The sequence below is a fragment of the Sinocyclocheilus anshuiensis genome, unplaced genomic scaffold, assembly GCF_001515605.1.
Source record: "Sinocyclocheilus anshuiensis isolate Anshui unplaced genomic scaffold, SAMN03320099.WGS_v1.1 scaffold193, whole genome shotgun sequence".
Classification (NCBI taxonomy): Eukaryota; Metazoa; Chordata; class Actinopteri; order Cypriniformes; family Cyprinidae; genus Sinocyclocheilus; species Sinocyclocheilus anshuiensis.
The window spans coordinates 358,547-382,117 of NW_015536468.1; the positions used below are offsets into that span (position 1 = coordinate 358,547).

A 23,571-nucleotide genomic window follows, 5' to 3' on the forward strand; every position below is an offset into this window, starting at 1 on the left:
TAGAAATCAGATAACTGCTGGACAATAACCAATAATAATGATTTGCTTATATACTACAAACACTTTTTTTTTATCACATAATAAGACAGAATAGTTTCAATACTGAAATAAATGCTATGTCAGTTAGCACTGCATTGTTCATATACTTTATTTATTACCTGGAGATGACTTGACAAACACAAATAAACCATATTGTCGCAGTCGTATGTTTAAAGTCTTCATGTTTCCAAACGTTTCTGTTTTTCTGAAAAAAAAAAACTGTTTTCATACAGATAGCTGGACGCTTTTGTCCATATTAGGAATTTCCTCGTACGACTTTCTGCGCGAGAGCGCCCTCCGGCTTCGAGAATGAATGAAACATACACTGCACGGAATGTTTAGCGCTACGTGATGTTCATTTCGCCTTATTCTGGATCCGAATAAAACATCAGATCATGCACAGACTATCCTGTCTCTTTGAATTTAAATCTATATTTATTCACACCGGCTCTTGAAAACCTCTATGCGAACACACTTGCCCGAAAAAGTGCGGGGGACGAATTTGCGTGATATTAAATGTGGGGGGGACACGTCCCCCGCGTAGTCTATGCCCCTGCAGCACTGTATTTATTAAGACACAGACAAACAGAAGTGCTAATAAACAATGTATTACTACTGTGCAGCCATATTGGATTTTGAAGTCAGGGTCTGGAGGGTTTGAAGTCTGTTGCGTTTCCTCCAAGTTTCAGAGTCAGAAATCCGACTTGAGGGGGCGTTACATTTACAACTCAGAATTTCTGACTTCCAAGAACAAATGTAATGCACCACAAGAACAGGTGGACAACGGATCTTCTTAGTTCTTATTTAACTTTTACTTAGCCTATTTAATATAATTTAATTATGTCCAGTTTAGTTTCTTTGTAGTCCTGTGTTCTGTGTTTTTTGTCTATGTAGCACCTTGGTCCTGGAGAAACGCTGTCTCCTTTCACTGTATACTAACTGTATAGAGCTGGAATGACAATAAAGCTACTCTGACTCTGACATGTGGGGGCGTGTTTAAACTAGGCGTTTTAGGAGGGCATGGACAAGTCTTAACTTTTATAAAGAATATCTCTTTGGGTTTGAGACTTCAGTCTTTGCAACTTTAGGGATCTTATCTATTCACGAACAGCTTGTAACACTCCAAAGAGAAAGGAAAATTTGAAATTGCATCATATGACCCCTTTAACCAGTTTTGCTTCATGGTTTTACATTCGATCCAACACAGTTTGGTATACAGTAATGTAATGTAGTCAGGGTCAGTTTTTTTTTTTTTTTTAATGGTTTTAGGATGAACGATCCTCAAACAGCACCTCTAGAGTAGAATAACTATTAAAACTATCCACATTACATTAGGCTCTTGCAGAATTTAATACAATTATGGAAATGCCAAATCAGGATCAAACACTAAATCATACTGTCAGGCTGAAAGTGTAATAAAGAACCTGTTCCAAAGTGAGCGTTTGGTTTTAATGTTTGCACAACTGTTGAATGACCACAAAAGGTGCCAGTATTACAGGGGTGTGGGGGAAAAAAAAAAAGTATGGCCACATATTAAACGGCCACTCCCTCTGGCATTGGAGAAATGCCAAGTTTCATTTTTAGAAAAGAGCAGCATTTCCCCGCAACACCTTTCTCAAGCACACAAACGGATGGGCACAGACTGATTACCACATCAAGTGATCATAATAGAAATTATATTATGCAATATCATTTCAGTAGAACATGAAAGTGTGCTTGCAGAAATTCCTCCCATATCCTGTTTCGTGGAATAAAAAAAAAAGGTTATTCTCATTTAAGTTTCACTCTGAGAAACTCACTTTACTTTTTTCCCAACAAATATTAGAACTTTGTCCTGAGGCTCCATTCGGTCAATGAAGTCAAAAATGTAGGCTTTCTTTTCTTCCTCCTGCACGAACAGAACTGTCTGCTGAACAGTGTTTACTGCCTGAAGGAGACAGAGATGCCGAAGGGGAATTAACTGGGGACTTTTTAATAAGGAGGCTAAACAGAAAAGCTGTATTTGACCTGGTATTTGTATGTTACCCACTATAAATACATACTCTGCTGCAACCGCTCACTCACCGCTAGATCTAAGGTGCCCACATAAACCATCATGGGGTCTTTCAGGTAGGATTTGGCCAGCCGCCTGACACCTGTTGGCCAGGTGGCACTGTGATACAAAAAGAGAAAAACAGATTAATATAGCAAAATGGCAATCATACAAATATTCAAACTTCACGACAAAAGATAAAATATTAGTCCTTATTCCGCATTTAAAGTTTAGTTCACACTGCACCAACGAATGCCGAACGATGACAACAGATATGTTTGTTGAGTTTGATGGATCAATGTGTAATGGGGTGGAACATGTATTCGTACCGAACCCTCACGGTACGGACATCTCGGTTCGGTGCATGAGGCCTTACAACGAATACAGGCAATTCACCCCCAATCCAGAAGGGGGCACCCGCAGCAATGCAACGCTGTTTGATAACCGGCCGCCAGCAGAAGAACAGTGAATGCCATAAGTTGTGCACTTGAAAACAAAGCCCACTAGACAGTGACCATGTGCTGATTCTGAATGCGTCTCTCACAGACTGACAAAGGAGTATACTTTAAAGGCTTGTGCACTCAACTGTTTGCGAAATGGAGCTTTGTGCTCGTGTATCCTACCTCTCTCATTCGGCACAAATCCAAATATTCCATAATATTTCCATATTTGCGATGTAACGTATCTGAATGCTAAACTATTATTTATTATGTAAATTATAGGCTTTGTACTTCAGGCGCGTTCCAACGGTGACATGTTTTTTTCTCTTGTTTATCTGTAAACTAAATCAAACAGATTTCAAGAATGAATTCCTTGTATGTATATATGTACTGCAGATTTTATATATATATAACAATGTAATAATATTTCGTATTTTCACATCTAGGTGGACATTTTTTTTTATTTGTACTACTGTCGGTTCAAAATAAATGAAAAGAAACCGAGCATAGTAGATTTGTTTGTTTTTTCCTGTTGTACCGAAATCATATCGAACCGTGACCCCCGAACCGAGGTACGTGCCTAACCGTGACATCTGTGTACCGTTCCACCCCTAGTGTGTAACCCATTCTTTTTTTCCTCAGGCATACTACAACTTGAAAAACGCAGATTGATGTTCAGTCTGTGTTGTCAGGTAGTGGATAGTCTGAGAAGTGACAAATTTAGTGATTGTCTGTGTTGGTTGGCGTCTGTCGATACCATGTGATTCAGCCTTAAAATGAACTAACTTAAGACATAAATAGCCCTTCAGCGCTTTTGGAGCAACAAACAACGTAATGCAACATAAGTTAAAAGTAATGTCAAATTCATCCATACACCATTCAAAAGAACCAAACCACTGAGCCCATTACCTAGTCATAACAGTTTGTCTGTCAGGTCGAATATCCAGAATGATTTTCATGATTTGAGGTTCAAAGCCCATGTCCAACATTCTATCAGCTTCATCCAACACCTGAAATGGGGAAAACCAAAAGAGACAAATGTTTACAAAACTCAAACCTATTTTAAAAAAAAATATTTGTTTAAAAAGTGAAGTGAAGTGAAGTGACATGTGGCCAAGTATGGTTACCCATACTAGGAATTAGTGCTCTGCGTTTAACCCATCCAAAGTGCACACACACAGCAGTGAACACACACACACACCGTGAACACACACCCGGAGCAGTGGGCAGCCATTTATGCTGCGGCGCCCGGGGAGCAGTTGGGGGTTCGGTGCCTTGCTCAAGGGCACCTCAGTCATGGTATTGAAGGTGGGAGAGAGTGCTGTACATTCACTCCCCCCACCTACAATCCCTGCCGGTACGAGACTCGAACCCGCAACCTTTGGGTTACGAGTCCGACTCTCTAACCATTAGGCCACGACTTCCCCTAAAAGGGTTGTTCACCCAAAAATTAAAATTTGATGTTTATCTGCTTACCCCCAGAGCATCCAAGATGTAGGTGACTTTGTTTCTTCAGTAGAACACAAACTAAGATTTTTAAGTCAAACCGTTGCAGTCTGTCAGTCATAAAATGCAAGTGGATGGGAATCAGTCCGAACTGTCCCGAGCGAGTTCAACACCACCTGACGCGTCTTCTTCTTGCTTTACGGCGGATCGCAGACTTATAAGTGCATTACCGCCACCTATCTCTCAAGTGGACCATTGACACTCCTAATTGAGATTGTAGCTAGAGTGTCAATGGTCCATTTGAGAGACAGGTGGACAGTTCGGACATTGCGGTGAAAATCAGAGGTAAAAAACTATATAAATACTGTTCAGTTTCTTGCACAGACCAATCATTTTGTGTCTTTACACATCGATGTATCGTCACGAGCCGCAGGGTTTAATTTGGTTTTATGTATGTTTTTTTGACTCTCAAAGCTGTGATTCCCATCCACTTGCATTATATATGACTGACAGACTGCAACAGTTTGACTTAAAAATCTTTGTTTGTGTTCTACTGAAGAAACAAAGTCACCTACATCTTGGATGCCCTGGGGGTAAGCAGATAAACATCAAATTTTCATTTTTGGGTGAACTATCCCTTTAAGTGCTTACAAAAATAATGCACCAGTACACATTTTTGTCATTAATTTACCAGATAGGTGATGGAGCGCAAGCTGATGAGCTCATTCATTTGCAGATCATTTAATCGTCCTGGTGTGGCAATGACTATGTCGACACCACTGGTCACTACTTTAATCTGGGCCTTTCTGTCACCTCCTCCATAGATACAGACGCTACAGTAATGAGAGGAATTTTGAGCAAACAGACAAAGAAATCAGGATGAATTCTTAATGTTTGTTGCGTAACATTATGATTTATTTAGGGTAACTGGCTACAGCACCTTTTAAATCCTTTGTAGCTGTATTTGTTGCACTCAGTTTCAATCTGGAGGGCCAGCTCACGAGTGGGAGTCAAAACCAACATGCCAGGGCCATCTCTCTTGTCTCTTCGTCTACAGTGTAAATAAATAAATAATTTGTTAATAAAAAGATTAAATGTGGAGCACTGATACTCTGGTAGACACTTACACTGGCTGCTCATCCATATGAATAAAGCCAGGTAGCAGGTAGGACAGAGTTTTGCCTGTTCCCGTCTGGGCTATTCCAATCAGATCTGTTCCTTTCAGGACAATGGGCCAGGCTTGTGACTGAACCATGAGACAAAATAACCAGGATTACATTTATCCCCACATATCAAGCTTAACATTCAGAGCAGAAGCAAACATATGAAAGAAATGCTTTCTTTGGGGTACCTGAATGGGAGTTGGCTTTTTAAATCCCACTCTGACAATGTTTTCCATTATTCCAGGATAGTGAGCAAAAGCCTCCTCAAAAGTGCACACTGGATTGGGAATAGTTCTTTTTTCCCCATCTTTCAAGTCATCCACAAAGATGTTGTTGTTCTCCTTTCTGTTTGGGCAGAGAAGAGCAGGGGTACAAAAACAATACAAATATGCACAGTGTTGCATTAATGCTCGCTCAGTACTTTTAGATGTTTTTTTATTTGTATATGTCAAAGACATTTTCATTTACTGTCTTTTTGAAAGAAGTGGCACTTCTAACTTACGCTATAACACAGTGGTTCTCAATTAGGGGGCCTCGGCAAACTTTCAAGATGACTTAAAACAACTAAAATTAATTATCCCCTCAACAACTCCTTTGAAGAACCAGGAAAACCTGGATAATATGAGGTAGTCTAATTTTATGTGTGATTTCTAGACTTAAAATAAAAATCAAAATTACAAGACAGTACAAAAAGGCAAAAATAGAATGCATATCAAACAACACACAAAAGACTAGGGGCTGTCAGAAAAAAAATGTGAATTTCGAATATTCATCGAATTTAAAATAAAAATCCACATTTTGCATTCGAATTTTAGGTGTGTCAGGCAGCCTTATCAGTGGCGCACGAAATGCGATGATGATGTAAGTGTCATTGCATTTTAATGCTTCTGTTAGTCTATCCAGTTGAACCCACTAGATGCGGCGCTGCTACGTTGTTCATTCAAAATATTGTGGAAAAAGAGAACATCAATGCGGAGATGTTGTTTACGGCGAAACTGAAACCAAGCCGTTCACAAAGAACGCATATTCATCGCATTTTTTTATGCAGCCTCTTGTGGCCTCAGGAGAGAAGCCAAAAGGAGAGAAGCCTTTTCTTCTCCCTAACTGAAATTATGCCTTTTAAATTAGAATATAAATAATATTTAAGTACAAAATTCGAATGTAGTTTTTCAGCCATTTTGACAGCCCTACAAAAGACATTGACAAAGCACTTTGCACACTGTTTCAAAGTACATTGTTTGTCTCACTTTAACAAAAATATTACATGAAAAATACACATTCAAAGCCTTAACCACTAGCACTAATATTATACCCAAGCATGCCACAGTACATTCATCTCAGAGCATTCAGACGCACTGTTATGAACAGATAAATGCCGCCATCTGTGGGCTAATGTGAAGAAGGCAAGGTGATACAACTTTTACCTCCAGATTTTGACTTCTTCTGCACTGCGAGCTGCCACTGATTTTGCTTCAATATAGAAATCCTTCTTGAGAGGGGGAAGATCTGCAGAAAACAAGATGACCGTTTAATAAGGTATAGTACTTATAGTATTTCATATCTGACTATATATTTCATACAGTATATCAACTAAATTCCTTACTCTAATTAAAATTTTAGCCTTAAAAGTGTGTAAATAAAGTGTAAATTCACAGAGGAAAGTCATATGTTTGAAACAAGTGGAGTGAGTAAATGATGACAAAACCAATCTTAAGTAATGATCATATCATCTTGTGCCACTAGAGACTCACCTTGCCATTTCATAGCTTCATATTTGTCCCGATTTTCTCTAAGTGCAGTCCAGTCAATAGGTACAGCTGTTTGGGCAGCTGCAGCCACAGCTCGTACAGCAGCAGCTGGCCAGCAGGAGTCATTCTGATACCCTGCATTGCTGTTACCTGGAGATTGAAATTGAAAATGTCAAACCCAAAATATCACTAATTAACAGTACAATAAAATAACACATTATAGAAGCTTAGTGATTCCTGTGCTCTTACCATTGCCACATCCAGGACCTCTGACAGAATTCCCATGCACCAGATCTTCAATCATGTCTTTGGCTTTGAGCTGAGCATCACGGCTTCCAAAGACAAGTACCTCAGCTTCATGTGCACCACGGTTTATCTATCATACATCATTTAAAGGGGTCATATGATGCGATTTCAAGTTTTCCTTTCTCTTTGGAGTGTTACAAGCTGATTGTGCATAGATAAGATCCCTGAAGTTGCAAAGACTAAAGTCTCAAAACCAAAGAGATATACTTTATAAAAGTTAAGACTCTGCCACGCCCCCCTAAAACAGCTTGTTCTAACACGCCCCCACATATCTACCTCACTATGTGGAAATATTTGCATAATGCTGCCCAAAATAATGATCTTTAAAAAAGCATCATATGACCCCTTTAAACAGTAATTGTTGAAATACCATGTGAAAGAAAATGGTCCCTTACTCATTCGTGTTTTTCTAAGCCCATATGCCTTATTATTATTTTCTGAAAACATATTTTTGTGAATTTCGAAGAATGTCCTCAGAATGAAAGTAAAAGACAACAGCTTCAAGACAACTTTTCTAAGACAGCTTTTCAGAAGAAAATATTATGGATTTGACTATACTACTGAAACTATCCGATGAAAACAAAAACCTTAAGTGAATGGAGCTGGATAGCGACATTATTATTGTCTTTTGTAGAGCTGCTTAATAATTTATGTACTTTGTTACACTGACACTGAAATGAAAATAGCCGTGATGAAACTATTGCCTTTTATAGACCTTAATCATGTTAGATGCCATACTGAATTTAACATGGACAAAAATGAGGCTGAAGGATAAACTTACAGTCTTTACAATGGCTCACACTGTAAATGTCCAAATCCTGTAATTTACACAACTCACTACTGTCAAAGCAGTTTTATCAAGTTTCAACCGATTTTTTCCCCGTTTATTCAGCTTAACAATTAAGCCTCATTTTCACTCCTGTCAGAAATTAAATATGGTGCTAGCCTAAGAGCTATAGAGCTTCTTTATAGCTGAAATTGAAGTTGTTGCATAATTGATGAACTGTGCAACACTGACAGTTTACTAAACTGAATCAACACTGAATCTGGGTTGGGATGAATAATGGCACTATTTCTTCTGTAGAGTTGCTTTACAGCTAACATTTCAGTTATTTCATAATTCATGAATTTAGTTGCTGTGAAACAATGTTATTGTACCTGCTTTAAAAAATAAATAAATAAATGTGACTTAACTTGAAAGGGAACTGTGGCTGTTCAAAACAAAAATATTAAAAACTCACTTTTTTTCCAAAGAAACGGTGTAATATGGGTTCAGAAAAAAATAAGAGTACAAAAATGATTACATTTCTAATTTTAAATGGCCTATGTCTTGCATTTCAACAAGTCCTAACAGTTTTGGCCTGCTCAAGGTGTGACGGGCTAAAGCTCTAGTTATTAGATACAGGCGTTTCTGAGATTCCAAACGTTACTGCCAACACTTATGGTAGCATTAGTGTATTTAACTTGCCTTTATCGATGCTCCACTGCTCTCTTCGAGCTCCCGAATTTTCGCACCACCTCGACCTAGGCAGACGAACAGAAACAGAAGTGACTTCCGCGAATCGGTTCTTTTGAACCGTTTTAAAACACGATTCAGTCATTCGTTAGTTTACGCAAAGACCTAGACATGCCATTAAGCCGTCCCTATGCCATTTGGTATTCGTATTATTGGATCCTGTATTGTTATATTATAATTATGTTCAGTGGAGCTATTTAAAAATAAATAAATAAACCACTGGTCCGCTACAAATCCTCTTATAGCCTACTAGTGCTTCACTCATCGGTTGTCGGCTCATGAGTCTGATTTGGCTCATGACTCGAACCGACTGAGCCGCATATTTGAACGAATCGTTTTGGGGAAGATTTTCAACCGATTCGTTAGAAAAACACCAGACATCACTACAGAGAGGGCATAGTTTGTCAGCCCAAAGAACTGCTGCATGCTTACATGTTCCACAGACACCTGTGTCTCACCTATTATTCTCCCGACCAAAGAGTTTTCCACATTGAGAGTTGTCGGTGATGAGCCTGATCTGTCTCCACCACCGCGACACCCTGTAGGTCCAGTCATGGAACGACTGTAACTGTTATATTTACCAGTTGCTCCGTCACAAACATTGGATTCAGAGTCTCGGTCCCTCCAGTTTCTCCACTGCTCGCCGTCTCCACCAAACTTTGCGCCGACACTCGTGGGGTCTCGGCTCCGCGCGCCTCTAGGAGACGGAGGCCTCCATGACTTTACCGGTAACGTTACAGTTTGAACGGGTAACGTTGACGGCTTTGAAATCGCCTCACCATCCGCACCGTACTCATCTTCCCAGTCCGACATTTAAAACAAACATATAAGAACACAACTTTGAATCTTTTTTTACTTTTTTGAATCGACGCTTCCCTCCAGCACGACCACAAATCTCGGATCAGAAACTTCAATCAATATCCGCTCACGTGATCCCTTACTGAAATGCAACATGGCAACCGCAATTTACATTCGTTACTGCTGTGAAAACCATAACGAATAAATATTACACCCTGAAAATGCTTTTAAAAACCTTTCTGCGGTTTTGATAATTACTGTTTGTTTGTTTGCTTAGTAGTATTTTGGTGGATGACGCTGTTTATAAATGTGTACACGAGAGGAACAATAAAACAATTAAATGATGCCGTTTTTAGATAGATTATTTACAGAAAAATATAATTAAAGCCACCCATAGAAATTGATGCAGTATGCCTACATCTGCTGAAAATAAATAACTTTTTAAAATGGGCTTTTGGAATAGGATACTCCCTATATTAGTGCATTTCCTATAGCTTAACTAATGCATGCTGGTTGTTTGCTTTCACTTCACATATACAGTAGAACACATAATTCATATAGCCTATGCATTACCTTCCAGAATGTAGCCTATTTGAGGAAAAGAGAAAAGGGATCCAACTGGGCCCACAAACTACGACAAGGCACACCAAGACATTAACATCAAGCACACTAGGCCAAGTTTCAAGTATTTTGTTTATTTAAGTATTATGATGATCATACATTTTCATTTAGCATTTTTCAATCCCAGAGCATCAACTCTGTTATGTGCACAATGAAGAAATAAATTATTCTGAATGACAGAGAACGCTAACATTATCAAGCATGTATATTAAGGCCAGTTTCTCTGTAATAAATTATTTGATCTAGTGGTAAAACAAAGAAATGCTGCTTAAACTGACAGACGCTTTAAGTTCACAGCCAAACAGAGAATGTGCAATTGTCAAAATATAACCATTTCAATAAGAGTTCAAGGTACTGTGAATACAGAAGTTGTATAAATGTTTAATAAAATGCAAAAAGGCACCGTAAACCATTGAATTACAAATGAAAACTTTCAGAAAAGCATTAACAATAGTAATATTATCAATCATAATGTGTTAAGAAGACTAGATTTCTGTACAAACCTTTTTCTGCATTTCAAGCATCATTTAGTTCCACAGCTGTTGACATTTTCTCATTTCAGTTCTCAGGTGCCTATATTATTTACCTCAACTCTAGAGCAAAATAAGCATCTCAACTATCTCTGGATTATAAATTTTATTTAAAGCATATTCATGTTAAAACAATTCATCACATTTGCAGGTTTCCTCTACACATCTGAACAGTTTTGCTTCCAATTGTACAGTGGCAAAAACATCCTCAATGTACACCTCAGATGTTTTTAACAAAAAATAAAAACAAAACAAACAAACAAAAATTTAACAGTTAATCATGGTTAGTCTACGTACACATAATGATACACTTTGCATTCTAAGTTGTACAGACAAGCATTTTAGCTAAAGCACTTATTGTACCATTCAGAAGCATGGAATAAAAAATGTAGAACAGAGGTTACAAAGCTGAGGTTTAGGTATAAGATGCCTGCTTGCTACAGAATTTAAAAGAACAAAATCAGAAAATACAACAGAAATGAGATATTGCCGCAATTCCAATACAAATTTGACAAAGATAACTTCTGATTATATGGATGCAGGTTACAAAGCAATCAAAATACATGTAAAATTTAATTACAATCATTAGTTATGATATTGCAAGTGTAATTTATTGTCATGATGAAAATGATTCTTTTAACATTTTAGCAGCCAAATATCCACATGAGGACTCGGAATTAGAAAAATCAGAAATCAGTGCTTTTCAAAAAGCCTGATTGTCACAAATACCTCCTCATAAGACATTACACCTGAACACATCATACCATCTCTTTAGTAACAACATTCAGCTTTCTTCAGATGCTAAGATTCTCAGGTTTTAAAGGACATAGTCAAATTAAGAAAGCATATCTCTGTGCAGGCTATAGCGTGAAGATGCGTTTGTTTTTGAGTTTCCTCTGGAGTTGCTTGCAAACCCTGCTTGATTGGCTGAGGTTTGCATAGTATCACAGATTAATGTGGTTTTGGACCAAGACCATCTGTTTTTTTCTGCTATTCCCCCCACAATTTCTTAACACATGCAAATGAGTGGACTGCCAAACATTCAGAAGGAAGTGAGAAACAAATCCTAATGCTGAGTGAGGGATTATTACAGGTGCATACACACTTCCAATTATATTTGCTGTTGCATTTTATACATGCCGATCCCATGCAAGGCTCATTCAGTACCATAACCCTTCATTATTTTAAAGGAATATTATAGGTTCAGTACAAGTTATGCTCAACCGACAGCATTCGTGGCATAATATTGATTAACAAAAAAAAATGCATATACAGTATACGGGTTAGAGTGATGCACTCACAGTGAAAATTAATGGGGCCAATTTCTGGACAATTTAAAAGCAGAAATGTAAGTTTTTTTAAATTATAAGCTTCCTTGATTATAAGATTCCTTCATATGGTTACATTCACACATTTTTCAGTCCTTTATGGTGTTTACGGAGGTAATAAGTATTATGTCACAAACCTGTCAATTGAGCTTAATGTATATTGAACCCGGAATATTTTTTCCACAACAGTTTCTCGTTAATATAAATTCTCTTTTTTGATAAATTGTCCATGCATTGATATGTACGTATGAACATAAATGTATGAACAGCATGTCGTCTTCCTGTGAAAATTAGAAAACACATAGAGCGTACAGGACGCTCCATTTCCTTTGGAAAAGAAGCACATGAGGGACATGAGGTTGTGTCCAGTCTCCACAGTGAGGTTCCTGTGCTCCGGGGGTTATTCGAGGCATATGTGAGGCAAGTTATGGGACTCAAGACCATCTCTTGGTCCAGCCTGGCTGGGAGACGGCCCACTGGCTCCTGTCCGTAGCAGCTCAGAAGAGAAGGACGTATCGTTGTTCTGTTGGTGGAGGTGGTAACGGTCACCCTCCGTGGTGTCCACCACTTTGTCATTGACGAAGAGCTCTGTATCGCCCCAGTCGGCCAGCGGCTCACGGTCGCTGGACTCGTTGTTGCTGCTGCCGCTGCTCCGAGTGGACAGGCTGGGATGGCAGTCGGCAGCAGTCGGCAGCATGAGGTTCTGAGCAGAAAGAGACTTGCCGAGCCCACGCTCGACCTGTAGCGAGGCAGCTGTTGTGGAAGACATGAGCATAAGAGGATCAATGTCAAGGCTCAAGTGTCTTCTCCACGACCCATCTTCCTTGGGGTTACGTTCGGGCTTGTGCCGTAGCTGTACCGTGCTTTGAATACTATCGGCTTCCCTGTCCGACTCATCCTCGGTTTGGGTACTCAACAGGCAATTGCTCAGACACTCCACCTGGCTCTCCTGTAGCGTCTCTGGGATAAGGCTGGTAGGCCGACTTTGAGGCGTTGGTACCATAGGCGGGAGCTGAAGGGTCGATGAGGTTGAATGGACTGTTGGGACCGGCCTGGCCAGCTCACTGAGAATGCACTGTTGGGACCAGCCTTGTCAGCTCACTGAACCACTGGTGACTTCTGGAAAGGTTGTTGGGGGTGAGAATGGGAGGAGGGGACGCTGGGTAGAAACTGTCAGGGCTGGAGGGTTGGTTGTTTAGGAGAGGGGAAGGTGAGAAGGAGGAGGCAGAATGCGGGTAACCGGTACCCAAGTTGAGTTCACTAGGGGCCAGAGCAAGATGAAGACCACGATGCAGGTTACTGCTGCCCGGACGAGACACGCTGCTGCCGGTAAGCTGGGAGGAGGATGACAAATCCTTGCTATGGATGGAGCTTTGGTAGTCGGAGGTTTGATCCAGCTCGAACAGGGGCAAAGCAGACAGACCAAGCATCGAAGAGGAACCTTTTTGCAACACTTGCCGGTATATATCCAGTAATGAGTCCAGCTTTGACTCAATGGACTGTACCTGTATTATATTAGAAATAAAAACATCACATTGGATTTTTCTGAATTTTATGCTTAAATATTGTAAATGTGTGCAAGTACACTACTGTTAAAAGGTTTGGGGTTGGTAAGATTTTAATGCTTTTGACTGACCCCAAAACTTTGAACAGTAGTGTGTTTCATTAGACCATCAAGTTAACATGGCTTACTTGTCTCTCTACTTTACAGACACGGCCAAGCATGCTCATGTCATGCTCCAAGGATTCTCCTTCTGGGAGGATTTTCTCCCTGCCTTTCCTGTCTACTGAAATCTGGCCCTTTCCCAGTATCTGATCCACCCTATAAGGAAGAAAAAAATGTTTCTGAGTATACATGATGATTCTCACCTTTACACCGTTGTTCCTTGAGCTTGAGCAGGGAACAGCACAGCAGGATAAGACTGGACTTTGGTTAGTGAAGAAGAAATGAAGTTAGTGCATCACCACTTTTTCTGTGTTAAAAGGAGAGAAGGAAGAGATGCTGATATATTTCTGTAAATGTTATAACTACATTCAGTACAACTGAGAATTCTGTTCTTTACATTCTATGTTACTTACTGTATGTAAGAACTGGCTGTATCTGATGATCTACCTATGCTAGTTGATTAAAATATCAAATCCAAAATGTTAAACCATGCTCCCAAGAAACCCCTAGTGAGCAAGATTTTTAACAATGTAGTAATGTACATTTTCAGGTAAATGTAGTCTATGATATTCCAGGGTCTCCATGCAGAAAATATGCAGACTATGTACAGTATTAATATATTCTGGATTGCACATTTCAGTCTGTGATTCTCAATGTATTTTGTCAGGTGTTAGAAAAAACATCTTATGCTTCCTTGCCTCTTCAAATCTATTGTGCAAGAGCAGTTTGAGTTAAACCAACATCAATCAGCTGAATCAGTGTGTGCTACACAATTAATAAATCATCTCATTGGTTGAAAAACATCACTATTTATTAATCACCTTGGAGTCCAATGATGAAGATAATAAATAAAGGGATTGTGATTCCTATATATCAGTAGTTGTTCTAAATGTGGCCTTAGCAAACTTCCAAATGCCAAAAGCATTAAAATAAGCTAAAATGTCTAAATGTCAAGATATGGCTTATTTACTTCAGCCCCTTAACAAAACCCTAAACCTTATGGATAGTTTTAGCTAAATACTGTACATCATCACCATTGGACCCCATTCACAATATGAAGTGATTGAGGTAAGTACAGCCCCATGACTAGCTCCCCAGCCTGCTACAGGCCTCTGACCCAGCGTGCTTCTTCTTGCTTTGGCTGTAATACATGTGTAGAGAGGGAGAGGAAAGGTTCCTGGCTTTGGTGCTGAGTGTCTGATGTGGACCCACAGCTGTGGCGAGTCTAGATGAGAAAACATACCGGGGTCAAGAACATTTTTATGGTTGTGCCATCAAGTAAAAGGGAGGAGAGAGAAAGTTGAAGAGAAGGTACTTTTGGCACCATGGCAAGATACTATTACTACATGCGATTTACTAATACATGTTAATGATCAAAACAAAGGTCTCAGTAATCTAGGTTAAATTCTTAACTGTTGGTTCAAATTCAGTGTCTCAAAGTCAGTCACTGAGGTATCTGATATTTAAGTAAATGTAAGTTAGAGATGGTTCTTCAAATCAGAGCTAGCAAACTACTGATTTACACACCTGTTGGTTCAAAATATTAAAGAATAACAACATGTTAATATGCCACTTCCATGCCAGACAAAATGTTGAACAAAAATCAAGCTTTGGGACCCAAATATAGGGAAAGCTGAGAAGAATCAATCTAAAAGTTAGTGCTATACACAGGCACATTCAATCTAACACCATGCACTGCATCACGGTTATGCTGGTTTAGCATTGCCAACCTTGTTAAACAGGGAGAAAGTTCTACATTGAGAAAAATGGAGGGATGAAGGAATAATTGAACAGAGCCAAAAGCTTGAGGCTTTGGGTCACTGACACATCACAAACATGTCCAGCCTTCACTGCAAAAATACATATTGTAAAAAGAAAAGATAATTAAAAAATAATATATATATATATATATATATGTACACACACTACCGTTTTGTGTGTGTGTGTTTGTTTGTTTGTTTGCTTTTGAAAGATGTTCAAATGCTTATGCTTACCCAGGCTATATTTACATGATCAAAAAAAAAACATAAACAGTGATACTGTAAAATATTATTACAGTTTAAAATAACTATTTTCTATTTTAATATATTTTAAAATGTAACTTATTCCTGTAATGGCAAAATTTTCAGCAGCCATTACTCCAGTTTTTAGTGTCCAATGATCCTTCAGAAATGATTAATTCAACAAACTGATGCCAAACTTTTGAACGGTAATTTCTTTTTATTCAGTATTTTTGTCTTGTTTTGCATTAAACATATCTAAACATCCTTAGATAAGACTGCATAATAACTTCAGATAATATAACTTGAATTAAGATGTATTACTTTATATTTCTGTCTCATAGATAAATTGTTTTATAAGCATAAATCTAACAAAATTTACTGTTTATGTTTCAACAAGCAACTTCGCCAATTAGATTTGAAAAGTAAACTTATATATTCTCTGAAAACAAATTTTAATATCTTACACAATTTATCTTGATTTAAGGATCTTTAGATATTTTATTTATTTTTTAAAAGCTGAACTGCTGTGATGTTAATGTCCAGAGGGTAATAGACACTGGAGAATTAGACACACAGCCTCAGCATTTGACTCTGGATTCTGGATGTTCCTGAGTTAAAAGAGTTTGGGGTGGGGGATTGTGGGTCGGCTGACCCTGGGGCAGAGTGTTTCCTCTTGGCCTGGCTGTAATACAAGTGCAGGGAAGGAGAAGAAAAGGTCTTGGCTTTGCTGCTCAGGGTCTGTGGACCCACAATGGTGTCCAACCTGAATGAGAGAGCGCAGACAGGGAGATAAGACAGACACAGACATATAGATGTAGAAAGTGTGCATAAGAAAACAAACCTATTGAACTATTTTCTGTACAGCTTTCTGTAAATATGTATTTGTGCTAACTGCATTTGTTAATGTGTATTGTTGTGTGAGAATTGTATGCAAAAAAAAAAGAGAAAACTGTGAACGGAGAAGTTATAAATGAATTGATAACTTTTAGTCACATGTTCACGTTGAACATATTTTCACCACACAACCAGGGCTGGTTAAGCTCACCTAGTCTGGAGACTCTTGATACGACATAGCATATCCAGGTGACCAGCAGAGTATTGCTCAATCACATCTTTCACATCATACGGTCGAAGCGTCTCCTTAAACTTCTTCTTGGCCACATGGAATTTCATTATCCTGTCAACAGTGAAACAAGAAACAAGACTCAACTTACTTTTGATTAGAAATTATGACACACAGGCATATGTAGTAAAGGCAAGGAAAAATAATGCAATATGTTTTTTCTTATTTGCAGTTTAAATATATTGAATATGTTTATTTAAAATAGATTTATTTTTAAAATAAATAAATAATAAGACTTTAAGTTTAATTTTAAATATAAGTTTATATTTCTTACTCTATTGGAAAAAGTTTTTTTTTTTAACCATGAACAATTTTAATTGTTTCAACCATGAAAAAATTTCATAAAATAAGATATTTCTAGTTACATTTGAAGATATATCTACAAACAGTATATTATGTGCATACGCAATCAGCACAACAAAGCAAACCTCCTTGCAACTCCCAAATAAACAAGCCTGCAAGTTGTGTAAGCTTGCTCAGAACCACTAGAGGGCAGAAATGAGTCACAAATACCACAACAGTTTATGACCTAGAGAAAAAATAGGATTAGATATACCTCTGCTTTAAAAACAGTTTATAATAATATTACTCAAGTAAGGCTCATGTTCTAGTAAAGCTATGTGCTACAGATGACATTAGCTGTGAAAACACAGGCATTACCACAGGCACACTGAAACCTAAACCTATTCTATGCGCAACATTCCGCAGAGTGAAGGTGAAAAAGCAAATATTGACACAGAGGGGAGCAGATTTCAGTGATCTGTTTCTGTAACGTCTTGCAGATTCAAGCCCCTGTGAGTTTTCTTCCTGTCAGATGAGCTGGTGTGTAAGCAGAACTGACTGTGAACATTTCTATCCGACACCCTGGGAAAGATGAGTGGGAAAAATCTCAGCCCACCTCGGAGACCCTAATAGTTCGGAACGATGGAAGTGAAGTCACATGAAGCAACATCAGTGGCCTGTCCCAGCAGGAGAGAGACAGCAGTGACCATCTAACCCTGATGCCTCAATCAATAGGCCAGGAAGGTAAAAATTAGTGTTTTCAACCCTGCAACTACAGTGTGAATTCTTCAAGCTTTCACAAGGGGAGAACAACGCTCTCTGGGAAGTCAAACTCACCTGACAGCCCTGATCACTGCCTTTAGTGGGGCAGATAGATCTTCCACAGTCACATCACAATGGCAACCCTTCTCATCAAAAGCATCATCCGGTCCAAGATTTGTGTCAGCTGTGAGAGAAAGAGCGAGAAAGTGAAAGAATCTGAATCGTAGCAAGCAAAAACATTTTTACAGCGATCCACAAAAAGGCTGAAAAATAAACTAGGCTGAAAAGTAGAGAAAGCCTAGGGCAGATCAATACAGCTATGAATCAAAATAGCATTCAAAGCAAATCTTTCCCTTGACCCCCACCCATCACACTGACCACAGGCCACTCCACTGAGCTTTACTGCATGAATACTGGAAGAAAGTACTGCTGTACTGACGCATCACATTAAGCTGAAAGGCAACAAAATGACTTAAGGAGTCACAAAAAGTGTCTGAGAATCTGACAAAGGACAAGCAGTTTGGAGGATGGATGGATGGATGGAAATGTCAATTATTTAAACAATATCACTATCAATGCCACTGTATTTAAACAAACAAAGGACTTGACTGTGAATCAAAAACAAAGAGAAACAGGTAACAGACAAAATATATGATGCTTGTAGAAGATAATTAATTCTTCCATTTAAACTGTGTGTGATGCCTGACACAGATAAACAGCAGAAGATGAGAGATTGCTATCAAAATGTGAAGCATTTTCTCTTCCTCAGCAGTGACTTATGGGTTATATACAGTAACCTGTGGCGGATCTATAGTGTGTGCTATATAAGAGTATGAAGCCAGAGAGTGGTAGCACAGCAGGTACGAGATTCATTTTGGGTTGATGGATCTCATACAGGGCTGGAGCTTGATCGCCGCTGCCACTGAGAAGCTACCTTTGTAAAATCTGCTTGTTAGTAGTAATTGGGCACTTCTGTGAAAATGTACTGATTGGGAATGTTACAATAAATCTTATGGTACAACAATAACAAAACATGTAGGTGCAGTGTTGGAGAGTGACTAGAAGTAGTGAATTATTCTTTAGCATGACAACTGCAGCCTTTCCAGCAACAAAGTAATTTTTAAAATGTTACATTTCTGTATTTTATATCACATTGTTTGTATACTTGGCTTTGCTGAATAATTAAATGAACTCTCCTAAACTAGCATTTGGAAGTCAGATTAATTTCAGTAAATTAGTTTATTCAGTTGGTTCGAATGTAAATCAAGCGTTCATCTATGCATCTGATCTATGCAAGTCCATTCTTGTGTCATGAAACAAAAATTCAACCTATTTTCTATATGTCTAAATGTATGTTATTGATCTTATTGTGAAAAATATATTTATGTACACTTAGAAGTTTTTATTTATGTATTTATGTATTTATTTTTGAAAATAGCTCAATCTTTAGGCGAAAACGTCAGACTTCTCTCTTTGGTGACGTTTTGCAATCTTCTCCAATCTTTTATTCCATTTAAACCTGTCCCTGTAACCTCATGTTAATCTATGTACCTGCAGTGATGGGGCCACATGGGGGGCCACATTCTTTCAATCCTTTGTGACTAATGTACAGGATTCTGTCAATAATGAAAATCCTCTTATAAACAATGTCTCTATCTCCACTTTGCACTCTTCTTCCCTGAGGGGCATTCTGGTGATGGGAGCATGAGCCAAGGTTAACTAGTGCAAACAGAGGGTCCCATGGGAGACCGTGTTCTCCCACTGCAGCACAGTGTGTTTGTAAATCCTGCCTTCAGGGACAAGTCCAAAAAAACAATACAGTATATAGGGAAAGACTCATTCTTGTTTATAAAGGGTCAAATGGTCTCAAGACTAGCAGATAACACAGCAAACATGACCTATAATTATTTTTAAAATGAAGTAATTAATAATTTGTGAAGCAAATTAAACCACAGGTCTGATTATCAGCTAATGAGAACTTTCCTAAATCTGCTTCTATTACAATAGACGTGGAACAACAGTGACCAAATAAAAAAAGCTGTTCACCTTCAGTTGTTGTGCGCGATTGGCTCTTGAGTCTCAGTGATGGCCGGAAGCGTGTTCGGTCATTGAAGCTCCAGCTCTTCTGGACCTTGGCAGGGCTGCTGCCCTCAACCCCAACCTCTGTGGCAGGAGAGCGTCGGTCATTCACTGACATCTGTCTGCTCTTCATGCTCTGACCGCGAGGACTGGCCATGCGCACACGCTCCCGAAAACTTAACTTTTGACTGAAGGAGAGGAAAGAAGAGGAATGGAAGAGGATGGGAAGTGGGAAGGGACAAATAAACAGAGAAATAATTAAACATGGAATGGAAATAAAGATGTATTTAACTAAAGTTTGGTTTAATAAAAACTGTTGTGATGGCTTGTTTTGGACCTGCAAGTTTCTCTACTAAATTCCTCCAGTGCAACAATTTTTTTGTTGACACGATTTGGAACCACATATTACTTGGAAGTTCTCAAAAACTGTCCTAAACTTTTCTCAAAAATTGCATCAAAAGACCATCATGCAACACAAACCTCATTCCATGGCTTCCACCAATCAGCAAGCAACATTTTGAAGAATGACTCTCTAACCACCCTACTTCTTTTGATACCTTCAATGTGGAGCAGCCTGACAACATTTCCATGTACCTTTCTAAGCCTGATGTTGAGGCCCGGAATATTAACAGTTTATGAGCAGAACAGTTCTATACGTATTCCTTCAAAGACAAAAATTCCATAAGCTGGGGTTCTTAATTCATGCTGGATGTCTACATAGTCCACTGAGCTCATGCTCGGTATTGAGTTTGTACGTGAAAGAGATGTAGTGTAAAAGGAGAGTGAAGACATAATGCTATAAAGGTGACTTACAAGACTATAGAGCCAAATTTCATGCACATGCAACATGCAGGTTAAGACTAATGTGTTAATGCAAACAGAGACATATACAGTACAGTCAGAGATATCCTTCACAACTGAACTGAACCTTTAAAACCACTTGATCGGATTATTCCTGCAATGCAATGTGGGATGTTGGAAAACTGGTGGTTTTAAGTTTAGAAGCTTTACATTATTTTATTATTATCACAAATTAGATAATGTATCATTTTGGTAATAATATTGTAGAGTAATTTCTGCATGTCAGATAGGGGTATTGGATAGATCAGTCAGTGGCAGTTAAATCCTTCAGGCAACAGGCAATAGGACCCTCATATTAGACCCTCTGTAGGGTCTGTAAGGTTATCTGAGGTGGCCGTCATCATCCATGCATAAGGTTAGTCAGCATTCACATTGGTCATATTGCTGGAGCAGTGGGGGATGCTGGGTACCTATATTTCCATATGGTATACCTCCTGAAGAGCCTCTGTCTATTACTATGACCCTTACTAAGGAAATGAGGAAGACAGATGGCAGATGAGTTAGTTAGACTGTGAGCAGAAACAACCTACTTGAGTGGAAGAAATTATATGGATGGAACAACATCGAAACGGTAAAAATGGAACAAAATGCAAAATAAATTGGCATGTTTTTGCAACCAAACATGGTAATATAAAGTTTAATTAGCACTGCACCAAACTACATACACTCACAAGCACATTCACACTAGAAGTACTGTATATTAGAAGTAAACAGTGTACAAAACTTGTCTAACAACCAAAGAATTTGACAAACTTTCTTGGATTTGCTGGCTAATTATAACTTATCTTTCTGTAAATATTTTGTTCCTTTCACTCTCTAACCAGTACAAATGGATTATGTGGATTATACCTATTGTTTTCTTAAAGACTAAAGACTTAATGTTCATCCATTTAAAAGGTTTCACATGCAGCACAAAAAGTATTTACAGCTTAGCTGTTTGCTGTAATGCCTTTGCAATTTGAAGGTTAATTTTCCATCACATTTAATGACACATTTGCCACACATTGTGGGGCTTTTCCAACTGTAAATTACTTCATTTAAGTCTGAGTGCTGGTGCTCTGCTCTTCACATATTTAATACGAACCATGTAAACATCCAGCCTGGGGTGCAACCATTATTTACAGGGACTGAGCAATAAGCTCCACCCCTGCTGAAATCACTTTTAAAACAAAAAGTTACCAGCCTGACAGCAAACATCTGACCACACTATGGCCTTGCAGATGCGACAGTCTTTAATGTGTCTAAACATAGTCAAGTACTGTGTACAAACATGCAGAGTCCTAAATGTCAACAGCTAAGTCTGGAACTGAGTCACTACTGCTATTACTTACTGGGCCTATTGATGAAATTTATTTAGAAGAGGATGGGGGTTGTTATCGGGGGGAAAAGATGAAGGATAAAACCATAAAACACCTTAATGCATTTATGCGGTGATCTTTACTTTCTCCTGGCTGTAGTAATATTTAACAGTCAATATAAACAATCTCTGAATGGAAAAAGTGCATCACGTTTCTGTCCATGTAGGTAGACAGAGAAAAGTAAGCCAAAGTACTATGTCTATTACAGAAGAAGCTCTGCAAGTGCAAACACACACACACACACACACATACACTTTGGTAGAGATGAACACTTGTTCTTAGTAAGTTAGCAAAGTGAAGCTGCTCCACAGCTAAGCTACTATTCTTGACTTTTACTAAATGGTTCTCTGAAATATTTGTTTGGGATTGGTCAATTGCGGCCAATGCAGTGGTGAAACTAAACCATGAAACTGTATATTTGTCTACTGTCCAAAACAAAATACTGGTGCTACTTTCATGTTCCAGGAATCACTCTGTGCTTCTCTCTAGAATAGTATATTTATATATTAAAATATAATTACATTTATATATTAATATTAATTAATGTACATAAATATATTTTTAAACATGTTTGTTGAATCACTAATATAATTCTATATTACATTAACAATATAATTAACAATAGCAATATCTGGATTAAATCACACTACTATTCAAAAGATTATTATATATATATATTTAAAAGAAGACTTATGTTGGCTGCATTTATTTAATAAAAAATACATTACAAAATAGTAATACTGTGAAGTATTATTAAAATATATATTTAAAAAAAAACTACTTGAATATATTTAAAAATGAATTTTATTCCTGTAATGGAAAGCCTACATTTTCAGCAGCCATTACTCCAGTATTCATCGTCACATGATCCTTCAGAAATCATTCTAATATACTGATTAATATTATATAGTATACAATATATATTGGGGCTCAATTAATATTATTATCACACTTAATATTTTTTGTTAAAATATTATATTATATAAACTCATAATTTTTTCAGGATTCTTTGATGAATAGAAAGTTAAAAAAGAACAGCCTTTATATGAAATTTGAAAATGTAAACATTTAAATGTATTTACTGCAACTTTTAATCAATTAAATGCATCCTTGCTGAATAAAAATATTATCTTACTGATTATAATGTACAAGTAATATAATAAACCAAATTAAAATCAATATTTTACAAATTATATGTAGCCTTGTTATAAGAGACAGTACAGTTAGCTTCACATTGGTGTCCTGATCATCCTGTCTTGGTTTATTATGTGATAATTAGCAGATACCACACATACTATAGCTACTATTTCAAATAAATAAAAAATCAGTGGGAGTGAATGATAAAGCAAGACATGTAACATGCCATGACTGAATGTACTTAAAGGGGTCATATGATGCTGCTAAAAATAACATTATTTTGTGTATTTGGTGTAATGAAATGTGTTTATGCGGTTTAAAGTAAAAAAAAAA

General features: G+C 37.9%; 2 protein-coding genes across 2 annotated transcripts in view; both read right to left on the reverse strand.

Moving 5' to 3' along the window:
- ddx43 (DEAD (Asp-Glu-Ala-Asp) box polypeptide 43) overlaps positions 1-19,764 on the reverse strand; it is a 23,924-nt gene extending 4,160 nt beyond the window's left edge. The window contains exons 1-14 of the mRNA XM_016492985.1: positions 19,754-19,764; positions 12,548-12,553; positions 9,149-9,626; positions 8,643-8,698; positions 7,118-7,244; positions 6,872-7,018; positions 6,545-6,626; positions 5,309-5,465; positions 5,085-5,203; positions 4,898-5,008; positions 4,649-4,790; positions 3,421-3,521; positions 2,104-2,191; positions 1,839-1,966 (exon numbers count right to left, since the gene is read on the reverse strand). Of these exons, the coding sequence (XP_016348471.1) occupies positions 1,839-1,966; positions 2,104-2,191; positions 3,421-3,521; positions 4,649-4,790; positions 4,898-5,008; positions 5,085-5,203; positions 5,309-5,465; positions 6,545-6,626; positions 6,872-7,018; positions 7,118-7,244; positions 8,643-8,698; positions 9,149-9,503 (1,613 nt within the window). The 5' untranslated portion in view covers positions 9,504-9,626; positions 12,548-12,553; positions 19,754-19,764. The remainder of the gene's footprint in view (positions 1-1,838; positions 1,967-2,103; positions 2,192-3,420; positions 3,522-4,648; positions 4,791-4,897; positions 5,009-5,084; positions 5,204-5,308; positions 5,466-6,544; positions 6,627-6,871; positions 7,019-7,117; positions 7,245-8,642; positions 8,699-9,148; positions 9,627-12,547; positions 12,554-19,753) is intronic.
- The window catches only part of LOC107695479 (potassium voltage-gated channel subfamily KQT member 5-like), a 136,517-nt gene continuing 123,303 nt past the window's right edge, over positions 10,358-23,571 (reverse strand). The window contains exons 9-16 of the mRNA XM_016495445.1: positions 19,850-20,070; positions 17,879-17,987; positions 16,682-16,813; positions 16,289-16,399; positions 14,751-14,858; positions 13,660-13,789; positions 13,057-13,472; positions 10,358-13,019 (exon numbers count right to left, since the gene is read on the reverse strand). Of these exons, the coding sequence (XP_016350931.1) occupies positions 12,368-13,019; positions 13,057-13,472; positions 13,660-13,789; positions 14,751-14,858; positions 16,289-16,399; positions 16,682-16,813; positions 17,879-17,987; positions 19,850-20,070 (1,879 nt within the window). The 3' untranslated portion in view covers positions 10,358-12,367. The remainder of the gene's footprint in view (positions 13,020-13,056; positions 13,473-13,659; positions 13,790-14,750; positions 14,859-16,288; positions 16,400-16,681; positions 16,814-17,878; positions 17,988-19,849; positions 20,071-23,571) is intronic.